Source organism: Phalacrocorax carbo, chromosome 2 (assembly GCF_963921805.1).
Source record: "Phalacrocorax carbo chromosome 2, bPhaCar2.1, whole genome shotgun sequence".
Classification (NCBI taxonomy): Eukaryota; Metazoa; Chordata; class Aves; order Suliformes; family Phalacrocoracidae; genus Phalacrocorax; species Phalacrocorax carbo.
This window is the reverse complement of record NC_087514.1, coordinates 91056325-91069064: the sequence shown is the minus strand read 5'-3', so window position 1 is coordinate 91069064 and position 12740 is coordinate 91056325. Positions and strand designations below refer to the sequence as shown.

The window sequence follows — 12740 nt, the reverse complement described above, 5'->3', positions numbered from 1 at the left end:
ATTGTCTTTGATAGGATGTTGATAGCTGTGTAAATGAGATTCTCTTCTGTACTAAATTGAAGTGCTGTAATAACAATGACCCTGTGCCCTTTTTTCAGTTAATTTTACTCTTGATAGATGCGGGGGGGGGGGGTTGCCTATCGGAGACGCTATTAGCCATTAGTAGTTTGCTGGAGTATATTTTTTTGTTTGTTTCTGATTAGGCAATTGTCTGTCCATGTGGTCTCCAATAAAATCCCATTTGTTTTTCTTCTTTTAGGCGACAGCATTGATCTGGACTCTTCTGTGTGTGGTCCTGGCAATATTTCCTTTAATGCCTGTTGTAGGAAGAGAACCAAACATTCCTCTGGTGTAAGAATCTCATGTTGTTCTTTAAACTTTTTATTTCCCTCTCTGATATTCAAAATTTAGGCTGACTTTTGATGTATGTGGGGAATTGTATTATTGAAAGCTGGCTGAGACAGGTATTGAAATTCAGAATTTAAATAACATTATTATAGAAACTTCAGTTATTCACTAATGTGAATAAGAATAGACTTTTAATGCTTTTGCCATGTTCATTTGCTCTTTGCGTTATTCTGTAATTTCTTGTTGAGGGAAACATTTCTCACAATACAAGAATTAGCAAATTTTACGTGAAAATAAAGGACACCATTAAAGGAGCTTCACTGGGATGCAAACATGGTAAATAGCACTGACATATGCGAATAAGAACATTTATTCAAAAGCAGTTTACTTTGACAGCATTTTTCTGAATTCCTCCATCTAATTTTGAATAAGATGTCTTTGAATAGCACTCTGTGCCTAATGAGATATTCAGGGAAATAGAACAAACAGGATAGGCAGCGCTCTCTTCTTCCTTGATGTCTCCTTTGCCTCTTCTTTCTCCACTTCTGTTTCTCTGTTCTGCATTTTCCTTTGTGGTGTTGCTTGTCTGATTTTCTACAGTTGTTGATTAGTATTTTTTTCTAGAACATCTTTGTTGTTGTCTGTCCCTCTCCTCTTTTGAGCCACTCTTTCATCATACAAGCATTCACTCATATCTAGTTGCAATCCAGGTGGTTGGTCTGAAGGCGTTAGGCTTGTGGTATCATTGTAGTTACTGCAGAGAGAGAGACTTGAATTGACCTAGACTGCGACAGCTTCTTCTGCTGTCTGTCAGAAGATACTGTGCCCCATCAGAGCCAGGGTGCCTGATCCTCAGTAAAATACGGGACTTGACCAGTAATATATGATTGCAGATAGAATTATGAGCCCAAATTTTTCCAAAATTATTGACATCCTGCCTTGATATTTTTCACTGTGATTTAAATCTATTGAAGACCCTTCTTAGTCTTGATGCTTGGCCATGTTAGAAATATTCAGGGTAGATTTGCTATGGCTGTATTATAATCTCTCAGCTGTATATACACAAGTCTGTATCTCTCCTGGTCCTAACTGACAGGTTTTTTTTATTCCTTAGAACATTTGAGCACAGCTTAGAAATCAAAATTGAATTAAATTACCTTCAGATCTTCCTCCTTGACACTTCTTTACATTCACCTTACCCAGGCTGTACATCTTCCTATTTATTCTTATAATGAAACACTGTACCTCAAACAGTTTGCGCCTGTCTGAATCTTGTCAAGGGAGTTTTTAATCCAAAAGGGCTTGAAGCAGCAATTAAAAATATATGTACATGTGACAATTCAGAATATTCAACATAAGGTGATGTTGGCAAAGAAGATACAGGAGGGAGAAGTTAGAGCGCCAGTGAGAAATAGGTCAATTTATTAAATCTGTTCTTGAGGAGCAGCACTATATGTCAGGTCAGGGCTTCTTCAGTACATTAAAACTTGCATGGTAGGAACAGGGAGCTCCTGACTCAACTCAGTCATAAAAAGGAAGCATGCAGGAGGTGAAAGGAGGGTCAGATGACCCAGGAGGAACATAGAGTTGCTGTCTGAATATGCAGGATGGGTTAGGAAAGCCCAAGCTCTCCTGGAGTTGAATCTGGTGTGGGATGTGAAGTGCAACAAGACAGCACACAGCAGCAAAAGGAAGACTAGGGAAAGTGCGGCCCTGCTGCTGGCTGGGACAGGGACCTGGTGATAAAGGACATTGAAAAGGCTGAGGCCTTCATTTTCCTCCATCAGGAGCCCCAGCCTTCAGACTGCTGAGACCTGTGGGAAAGTCTCGAGCAAGGAAGACAGAACCTTAGAGGGAGGGGATCAGGTTAGGGAGCACTTTAACAAATTAGACATGCATGAATCTATGGGCCCTGGTAGCATATACCCAAGAGAGCTGAGGGAGCTGGCCAATGTCACTGTGATAATCTTTGGAGAGTTGTGGCAACGGCCGGTGGGGAAGGGTCATGAGGACTGGAAGAAAGCAGGTGTTGTCACTGCTATCTTCAGGAAGGGTAAGACAGAGGATCCAGGGGACTACAGGCCAGTCAGCCTCACCTCAATCTGTGGCAAGGTACTTGAGCAACTAATCCTGGAAGCAAATCATTCCTATATGTATAAAGGACAAGTAGGTGATAGGGAGTAGTCAGCATGAATTTATGAAGGGGAAATTATGCTTAACCTACCTGATAGCCTTTGAAGATGAGAAGACTGGCTCAGTGAGCCAGGGAAGAGCGGTGAATGTTTATTTTGACTTCAGCAAGGATTTTGGTACTGTCTCCCATAACATACTCATACACAAACAGATGATGTACAGGTTACATCAGTGGACAGTGAGGTGGACTGGAAACAGGCTTAACTGTCAAATTCGAAGGACTGTAATCAGTGGCACAAAGTCAAGCTGGAGTTCAGTTGCTAGTGGTGTACAGCAGGGGTTGGTACTGGGGCCATTACTATTTTAACATCTTCATTACTGACCTAGATGATGGGACAGAATGCACCCTCTACAAGTTTGTAGGTGATATAAAATCGGGAGAAGCAGTTGATGCAGCAGGTGGTCATGCTGCCCTTCAAAGGGACCTCAACAAGCTGGAGAAATGGGCAGACAGTAAGCTCATGAAGTTCAAAAAAGGAAATTGCAAAGTCCTGCACATAAGCAGAAATAATTTCCATGCACCAGGATAGACTGGGACCAACTGGTTTGACCATGAGCCAGCAATGTGCCTCTTGCAGGAAAGGCCAATGGTATCCTTGGCATCACCAGGATGACGATGAGGAAGGTGATTATTCCTCTCTACTCAGCCCTGACGAGACACATCTGAAAGTGTCCAGTTCTGGGCTCTCTGGAAAGAGAGAAATGGACATACTGGACCAGGTCCAGAGAATGGCCATTAAGATGAGTAAGGGATTAGAACATCTGTCACAGAGGAGCAAGCAAGAGCTGGGACTGCTTATCCTGGAGGAGAGATTGAGAGAGCTGGAACGGGTTATTCTGGAGAAGATATCAGTGTAGATAAATACCTGTCAAGGGGAGAAGAGTAAGGAAGGTGGACAGATTCTTCTCAGTGTCTAGTGAAGAGACAAGAAATGGGCAAAAAATCAGATATAGGAAATTCCATTTAAACATAAGAAAAAAGGTTTTTTTGCACCGAGGGAGATCAAGCATTGGAACAGGTTCCCCAAAGAGGTTGTGGGGTCTCCATCAGTGGAAATATTCAACACCCAGCTAGACATGGCCCTGAGCAGCCTGATGTAACTGGCTCTGGTTTGGGTAGGCAGCTGGACTAGACTGATCTCCAGAGATACCTTCCAACCTCCATTCTGTGAGCGAGTAGCCCTCAACTGGGTTCCTGTATTGGTTAGATCATTACTTGAAACTTGCTATTGAGATACACCTTGGTACCCTGATTTTACTGAATATGAGGTATTTGTACATTTTTGTGTTATGCCTGAGAAAACACAATGAGTGGAGCAGTCACAAATGGACTTTTTGTCAGTAGTCTCTCAGTGAAGAAGCCAAGGGACAAGTGGAAGCGAGGACTGCATGATTGGACTACTTCGATATCAAGGTTGTAGCATGACAGAGAAATAAATGCAAAAAAGTTGTGCTGCCCTTACAGTTCCTCTGCTTGCTTGATGGCTGAAGGGAAACAATCGGAGCTGATTTTAGTACTAATCTTCTAGTGAATGCTCTGTTATTTTGGAACTGTATCATATTTAGCAGATCTACTTAATAATGCCAAACAGTATTTTTTTCCTGTGTTTATGGAAGGACTGGTAATTTTCCTGTTAGTCTTGCTGTTGCATTTAGACGAAGCTATGTATTTGATAGTAATGGTGGTGTAATTACCCTGTTAGATGACAAACCTGACAAGCCTTGGAACCATTAATGTTAGATCACTGTTACTCTTTTGTTCAAAATATTATTTGGGGGTAATTGAAAGTACCTAAAAATAATGTGTGACAAATCAGACACGTGGCCAAAATAGAGATTTTTTTCCTTTTTTTTTTTCTTTTTCCACTGCCATAAAAAGAGTGTAACTGTATATGTGGATGGCAAGCTTGTATATTAAAAAAAAAAAACCAAGCCCCAAACCCAACCCCACCCCCACCCCCCCCACCCCCAAAAACCCAAACGACCACTACAAAAAGAAAACAAACCACACTTGATTCTGGATTGGATTTTGTTTTTCTAAAACTGGCTGTTGTGTCCTTAACGTATTAAGTCTTTATACTGTAATGAATTATTTTGTTGTAGCGAAGAACACTTACATGAAAATTTCCTGAATCTTTTGATGATATTTCCTGGGGGTTTATTGTGCTTTTGTTTGTTTTTACAGAATAGCATCTGGTTTGCTGACTCTGTTGTTCTCTTGCTTCCAATTGACATCTCTTTGTAAAAGCGAAAATAAGTACAGAAATAACAAAGAACTGAAAGTACATTTTTATCAGGTCAGTAGCTACTTTTCAGTAATTCTGAATGTTAGAGGGTTTTAGGTGCAAATTTTTACATGTTTTCTAAGAATGTGTTCCTACCAAGGCCACAATTTTCAAGAATAAAGTGATTGTTCCTAAGAGTTTTCCTCTTCTCTATTTCAAGAGGACCATGTGGTCATGGTAATATGCATTTTTAAATATTAAATGCTCTGTTCTGAAAAGCTCATCCTGTGCATATTTATGTGTATTGATACATAGATGTGCATACACATTTTGATGCTCTACGCAGTTTGAGAGTTTGTCCTGCCTTCTCTCTGTGTATGTAACTTCCAGTGACCTTTGCAGGAATTGCACATGCACGCTAAGGACAAGCTTGCTGGTTCAGGGGGTTCTTTCCATTTTCTGGCTGTTGAATAACAATGTGAGACTGATACTGAGCTGGTTTTCTGTTGGTTAAATCTTCTTTCAGATGAAAGATTACTTTTTTTCTGTATAGCTTCATGAAATAGGTACATCTTTTCATAGTGGGTGCTAATTAAGTTCTAGAGAGCCTTTAAGATTCTAATAATACCTTTCATTTTGTCTGTCCTTTTTTTTTAAACTTATTACAAGATAATGGTTTTATTTCAGGACCAGCTTTACTGGTTGTGACTTACGCACTGGAGCTTCTTATTGAGCTAACCAATGCTTTCATTATATCAGTGATTTAGGTATGGATCTTAAATTGGTTAAAATGAAGAGTGAAAAGAATAACGCATGCTTAAAATGCCTTTACCTGTGCACGCACACATGTATAATGCGCTGGTAGCTTCTCTTAACTTTTCCAGCTTAACCATGGAAAAGAGGTATCAGTTCCTTTCCTAAGCATTTAGGACAGATATTTGCAGTATATACTCAGCAGTGGATTTCTCACTGGAACGTCTGAAAACAAATTGTACTGGATGGGGGAGCGAAAGTGCAGCTGGATGGGCATCTGGCAGCCAGCCAGCATCACCTTACCACACAACTGCTGCAGCATCTCATGCAGTGTAACTTCATGGAGAAGCTCACAAATTATGATGATAATGAAATAGATCTGTAGTCAAAAAGTCATTCCTGAGCGAAGTTCAGAGAATCAGGAAATTCACTCGCAGAGCCCTGAGATACTTAATTTGATGAAAATGTTCTGCCTCCTTGTTCAGGGAGCAACGTCTTAATTTTTCTTCCAACCTTTAAGAAGATCATAAAGCTCCTCAAATTGCTCCTTAATCAGAGGATATTTTACAGTAGTGACATCTAATTACTAGCCTCTTTTAGATTTTTATTTCAAAAGCTTACTTGGGAATGGAAAACATGGGATCCACTCTGGGTAAGGAAAGTATTGGGAGGGGGAGAAGGACATTACAAAGGCATTACCTGTTTCTAAGTAACTTGTTTTGAGGTAAGATTGCATTTAGTTGCTTTGAAATGTACAGGAATACAAAAGGAAGATGTTTGCCAGAAGACTAGTATTTTGAGGCAATGGAATTCCCTTGTTCTCCTTTTACTTTTGCGTTGGAGTTTTCAGTGGGGACAGGGAAGGGAGTAATCTTCAAAAACGCTAGTTTGGAGCATTTTGAACCCATGAGTTTTGATTTACAACTCCCAGGCACTTCTAAGGGTGTCAGATGAACCACACCTATTTTGCAATGACAGACAGTGATCAGGGCACTGGCATTCATATACATAAGCCCATATGATCAGGTTCCCCCTTTGCATCTGACAAGGGGCTTCTTAAAAGTAGTTTTTGCAGCTCCCCCCAATGTGGTGTTGGGAGGCAGACACTGAAGGTTATACTTTCCTCTGATAATGTTGTTCCTTCCTAGACAGGAAACTAAGATTGGTTGTTTGATGGTTCTTCATTTTGGGGAATGAGAACATGGATGATTTTGCTACAGGTGTGTCTTCTTTTTGTGCCACTTCCCTCCAAGTATTGACTGAAGCAGAAGGGAAAATATGGCATCCCTTCCTCATACTCTTTACACTTTATGGTTTGTCTTGGCAATTCCCTTAGCCACTCTGCTAACACCTTTTATAGGTTCAGCTCTGACTAAAAGCCTTTGAATTACACAATGGAGAAGGAATAGCGGGTGTTACAGGGTTTTTTTTCCTTTTAGCAAAAAGCCTACTGATCTGGCCAGTCTTCTCTGATCAGGATCCCTTGACTCATTCTTTTCCTCTTTGTTTTGGTAGTGTTTGTAAGAACCCTCTTTTAAATCCTTCATTTCACTTCACCTCAAATTTTTGCATCTGCTTATTTGGGATGAGATGCATTTTCATACAAGAAATAAGATAATATTTCCCAAAGACTCAAGTAGTTTTTATTTGCCTGAGTTGTTCTTCACAAGATATTTTGGAATTGCATCTGAATAAAGACACTTCCTTTTACAGTTCTCTTCCTATTTCAGTCAGAAGAAGAGGTGGATTCAGCATAACCTAGGCTTTTTATTGTGCTTATGATGAATTTTTTTTTTTATTCTGAAGACAACTTTCTTCTTTCTTGTCCAAGTGAGCTTCCTTTTCCATCTGGGAATTAGCCTGTAGTGAAGAGAACATGCCTGGTAAGGAACAAAGCTTGTTCCATTACATTAATTGCTGCTTTTTGGTCAAAAAGAAACCTGAGTTGACAGAGACCCTCAGAGTAGGCAAAAAAACCCACCAGTTGGCATGTAGTCCTCTATAGAAAAGATAATTCTCTCTGATTCAGTCCTGAACTATGTATTTTTTGTGTTAGTTTTTCCATGAATGGGACATAGTGTACACCTGAGCAAATGAGTATGAACTACGTACCCGTATGGATCTGAGAGGTCATTTACAGTCTACTCAATTTATCTTCTAGTTTTTATACCTACACTCATTCCAACATGGGTATTAGACATAAAGGAACAAAACAGTCCCAGACAACCAAAAAGATCAATAAGATTTTTCAGTAAAGTGTATGAATAAAGAAATTTTAAAAAATAAAAACGCAAGCTTGAATAACTTCATATGGTTATATATACATTTCTGCTACAAAATCTTCAGTTATGTTTAGATGTAATTTTGAAGTTTTGATACATGTCACTGTTTGCTTCAGGCAAAAGATGCGAATTACACCCACGCGGTTTCTGAAAATTCCCAAGAATTTCTCAGGTTTTCTTTTGATATTAAAGCAGGAATAATATTTTTTGCTGAATATATTTTGCTATGGCAAGGAGAGAATTGTCTTTTGGTTAGTGCTGATTCTGTCTTCTAGTGAGGTGGGTGTTGGTTTCTTTTCCCAAATAACCAGTGACAGAACAAAAGGAAACAGCTTCAAGTTGCGCCAGGGGAGGTTTGGTTTGATTATTAGGAAATATCCCTTCACTCAAAGGGTTATCAAACACTGGAACAGGCTGCCCAAGGAAGTGGTTGAGTCACCATTCCTGGAGGTATGTGTAAATGTGGTGCTTAGGCACATGGTTTAGTGGTGGACTTGGCAGTGCTAGGTTGATGGTTGGACTTGATGATCTTAAGGGTCTTTTCCAGCCTAACTGATTCTATGGTCTTTGAGAAGTCATCATGGCTTCAGGAATGGTGAAAAAAGGAATTATTTATAATCCATCAGCTAGACTGCTGCAGTGCTTACTGTACAACTTAACTCTTTTGCTGGAGAGAACACCAATTTCTCTTTGCCAGCTGTTTCATAGGTGAAGTCCCATTTTTGCTGCACTACCGAAAGCACTGCTGTTTCCATTGGTTGATAATGTTGGGCCAAGATAGTATTCCTAGGAGGCTTGACCTTCGTGCAGGTCGAGGGTGCTCAGTTTTTGTTTTCTCCTCTAAATTAGGAGAAGAAATAAACAGTAGGAATCCATGTGATACTGGTGGAACTAGGTGACAGAAGGAGTGTTTTCAACCAGCCTTGTGTAGTGTCCAGCTGATGATGCTGGTTCTACCATTCTCTCTATGGGTTGTTATCGTGTTAGATGCTTAGAACTCCCAACCAGAGCTGCTAGTGAAGAGGTCTTGGGACTGCAGATGTCACCCTTGGTTTCCGCTTTCTAGCTGTGACCTACAGTGTTTCTCAGAGGCCAGCTCTTAAACTGTTCAAGAATAATCTCTGTGCTTCAAGGGAGGTTGTAAAGGGGGAAAGAAGACAGATTCTTAGCTGGAGACCTCAGTTTGCATTAGCTTCTGTGCTGTTCCACAGTCCTGGAGATGTTGGTGAAAGCTGAGAGCAGTTTGAACATTACTTAAACTGTGAGCACAGTGGTCTCAAAAGCAGATGCTGAGCCCTTCCCTGGATGCTGGCAGAGGTCCAGCAACAGTAAATTGGGTTTACTAACGTGCCCAGGTCATCACAAGTCTTCAAAGGCACAAGATATATTATGGGAGGTGACAAAAAGTAAGCGCAAAGTGACCTCACCAGTGGCTAGGGGATAGCAGAGGGGTTACCAGAGCTCATGACACTAAAAGAAGTTGAAAAGATAATCAAAGGGAAGACATCTGGCCTGAATACAGCAAAACCATCCCAAATAAACACCAGAGGTCTAAAGGGGCCAATTCCCCGAGGTTTTGGAGGCTTAATGCTTTGACCTAGCTTATTGGTGTCACACAGAAATACAAGTTACATGTTCCTGTGGCCTGAAATTAAATACAAGCAGCAGATACTGAGCACCTGTGAAACCAAAAAAGGATGCTGACTGCTAAGTGTATCCTCTGGGCTGTACCACTAGGTATCACTGTGTCTGGCAGGGGAATGAAAGCTATTCGTATGGTAAAAACCAATGGATGTGAACACTGTGTAGTTGGTTTGCATTCAAAAAGCCACAACAGCAATTGTATCTTGTAATGCAGTTTTAAAGCACATGTTTGCAAAGTACCATTTGCATGCTTGATTTGCCTTTTAGTGGAACTGTGGAGTTGTGAATAAATAGCAGTAATTGAAAACTTGGCTCAAGCATTTTCTTGGATAATTGTCACCTTTCAGAAAGAACTGACTCATGGGGTAATTTTCCTAAGACTTTTTGCACCTACTTGATGACTGAATGGTGTCTCTTGAATTAGTCAAGTAATAAAGCCCTCTTCAGCTTCACTGCTTCTCCAAGGCAGAGGGCTCTGCTTGAGGTGGTTCAGACAATTTCATTTGAACAAAGATTATGGCTTCTTTCCATCTCTTAAAATCCACCTTCAATCTGCTCTGCTGCTGCTGTCTCTTCTTACAGGAGCTGTGCTGCCTATGCAAAGCTCTTGCCTTTACTTTTCACCTTCAACCTGTACCTGATCCTACAGCAAAGCCAAAGGTTCTGTGAGTTCTTAGTGGTTGCTGTTTGAGGACAAGTGCTCCTCGAAAAACTGGAGGCGTGTGGGGTGTGGTTTTTTTGTGGTTTACATGAGTGTCTAAGTAGTTACTCTTGACAAAGCATATCATGTCAAATCAGTGATCCAGGGCACTTGTTTAAACTATTAAAAATAGGACAAATAAAAAATAACAACAAAAAAAAACTAGAAGAAAGTTTTAAAAAGCATAGATTGTAAAAAGCTAGAAATACTTGGCGCTACATATCAGACTTCCTGTTCTTATGTTGATTCAGATGAGGTGTTTATGCAACTCTAAAGCATATTTACATATTTAGTATACGGTGGCAGGAATCTATATATTAACTATGTGTTTATTGTCTGATTTCATCTTTCTAGATGTTGAGTATTGCACTTTCGACATATGTTGTGAGCAGTACCCATGACAGTCTTAAGAACAAACAGGGACTGCCTATATTGAATCAAATTATTAGCTGGATGACTCTAGGTAAGAACATCTTCCTCCCAAGCTTGTATGCTGATAGTTTGTGGGGTTTGGGGTTGGGAGGGTGGTGGTGACATTTTTTAATTAACATCTTTCTTTTGCACATATTCCTTTATTTCACTCCTAATAGTTCTTCCATGTGTTCACTGTTTTTTTCCTCAGTGAGGTTTTCTGAGGAATATGTTAGAAAAACCTCCTTTGCAGGTTTGTAATAAAATGCAAACTTGGATTTACAAGTAGCTTTACCTTTTGTTCTGAATATTCTGAATACCTTTATATCCCTAAAATGGGTCTTTAATTCACTTTTTGTTTCACTTGGAGCCAGATAAGGGTGATCTGAGATGGTCTGCAAGCAATCCAGTTAAGCATCGGGGAGCAAGGAAAGGTTGTAGCTATATTTCAATAGAAACTTGAAGTTGCAGCTGATGGCGGAGACCTTTAGGGTATGGAAGTGCTTTTCAGAGCCAGGCAAAATACCTGTGAACTAATGAGGCTAATGTGTGTTTGATATCTGTTAGAACCCAATTATTAAAGAAAAAAAAACCCCACAATTTACAAGTGTATGGATCTTTCACCACTCTCAAACTAAAATCTTAGGATGATTAAACAGAGCAAATGTCATTATCACTGGGGTTATTGTATACAGTAAAGCAATACCTTTCATATTTCAGCTATAAAATAATTTCTGTAGGGCTCCATTAGAAAATGTTAAGCATTGTTTACCCCTGAGTGATCTGGAATGTGGGATTTGTTTTAGAGATAAACATATCCCATGCAAAGTTTGATAGCAGCTCTTTGCTAAAAGTCAAGACCAGGAATTTAAACATAGCTTAACAGAAGAATTATGACTTTTGTTATCTAGTTGCTGGATGTCTTGTACATTCCTGTACTGGTGACATTGTTTTAACTTAAGCGGATCTTGTCAGTTTTAGCAATCCTGCTTCTGTTTGAGCAAATGGATTCAAGGTTAATACAACTGATTGCGATCAGTGTGTGAGCAATTCTCTGTTTGTAATGTAGTTTTCTTTGGAGCACTTCCCTTTTCGTCATGCCTTACTCACTCTTCGCAGCCTGCTAAGCTAAGTGGGGATCTCTGTATGGATGAATTCCTTGCAGTTGTAAAGTCGATGAAATCAATGATGTCCTGCTTGGCTTAGTGGAGCAGGAATTGAGGGTAAAGGTTATCTTTCTCTCCTGTGTAAGGGTGAGGGAAAAAACATCTAAGAGATGATTTGGGTGCTCAGAGAGGTCTAGAGTTAAGAGGAAAAAGTATATTAGAAATTCTCTTTGCTGTCGGTGATGTTTCTATGATAAAAATAAAGCTAACATTGAAGTAAACTGTATATATCCAAAAAGTCTACTTGCTGCCATGCTAGTATTGAACATTTTTAGCAAAGTACTTCAGGCTGGAAGTAACCATTTTAAGTTAATATGATATACAAGGTAGGAGCTCTATGTGCTTGCTGAAGTCGCTGTATGTAATTCAACACTGAACTAAGCAGGTAAAAAGCTAAGGCATCCCACAACATGTCTTCAGTACTCTTGTTGGAGGGAAATGCCTTGTCACTACCATAACCACAACTAGGATCTGCCTTTGTCACTAGTGTGTACCACAAATGTGGCACCATAATAATTAACATACTGTAGCTTTTCCAACGTTGGTGGCATTACAGGTGGTCAAACCCCTCTTCATCTTCTTGCATAGTTGTGGAATAATGGCGCAGTTACTTACTGAACTCTCATTTTGCACCTCTCTGTGAATTTATATAACCAGAAACCCAGTTATCAGTGTTTATTCATAATAGTACTGATATGAGTCATATTATCATGTCAGTACAATAATGAGACTTCTGAAGTTTTCTAGCAAATTGTTCCCCCCTCCCCAGCTATTAATTCTGATTAATGTGAAGTCTACCTGGTTTAAAGTTTTAATTTAGGCCTAAAATTATTTTTTTTAAGAAAGACTGGATCTGGAGAACTAGGCAAATGAATTAGTGATTAGGTTTCTGCAGGCCTTTGTGTAGCTGGCTTTAGCTGGTTACACCGTATGGTTCGTGCAGTATATGTTAACCACAAATATAGAGGTAAATCCAGGAAGCATAAAGTTAATACAGCTGTTCCCATGTTCTTCAGAA

The 12740-nt window shown here is 39.7% G+C and overlaps 1 protein-coding gene across 2 annotated transcripts in view; it reads left to right on the top strand.

Annotated features, from left to right (window-relative positions):
- Positions 1-12740, top strand: part of PIGN (phosphatidylinositol glycan anchor biosynthesis class N) — a 107993-nt gene that overhangs the window by 70232 nt on the left and 25021 nt on the right. For both annotated transcript variants that reach the window (XM_064443450.1, XM_064443451.1), the window contains 3 exons: positions 260-351; positions 4727-4838; positions 10500-10608. In XM_064443450.1, coding sequence (XP_064299520.1) covers positions 260-351; positions 4727-4838; positions 10500-10608 — 313 coding nt within the window. The remainder of the gene's footprint in view (positions 1-259; positions 352-4726; positions 4839-10499; positions 10609-12740) is intronic.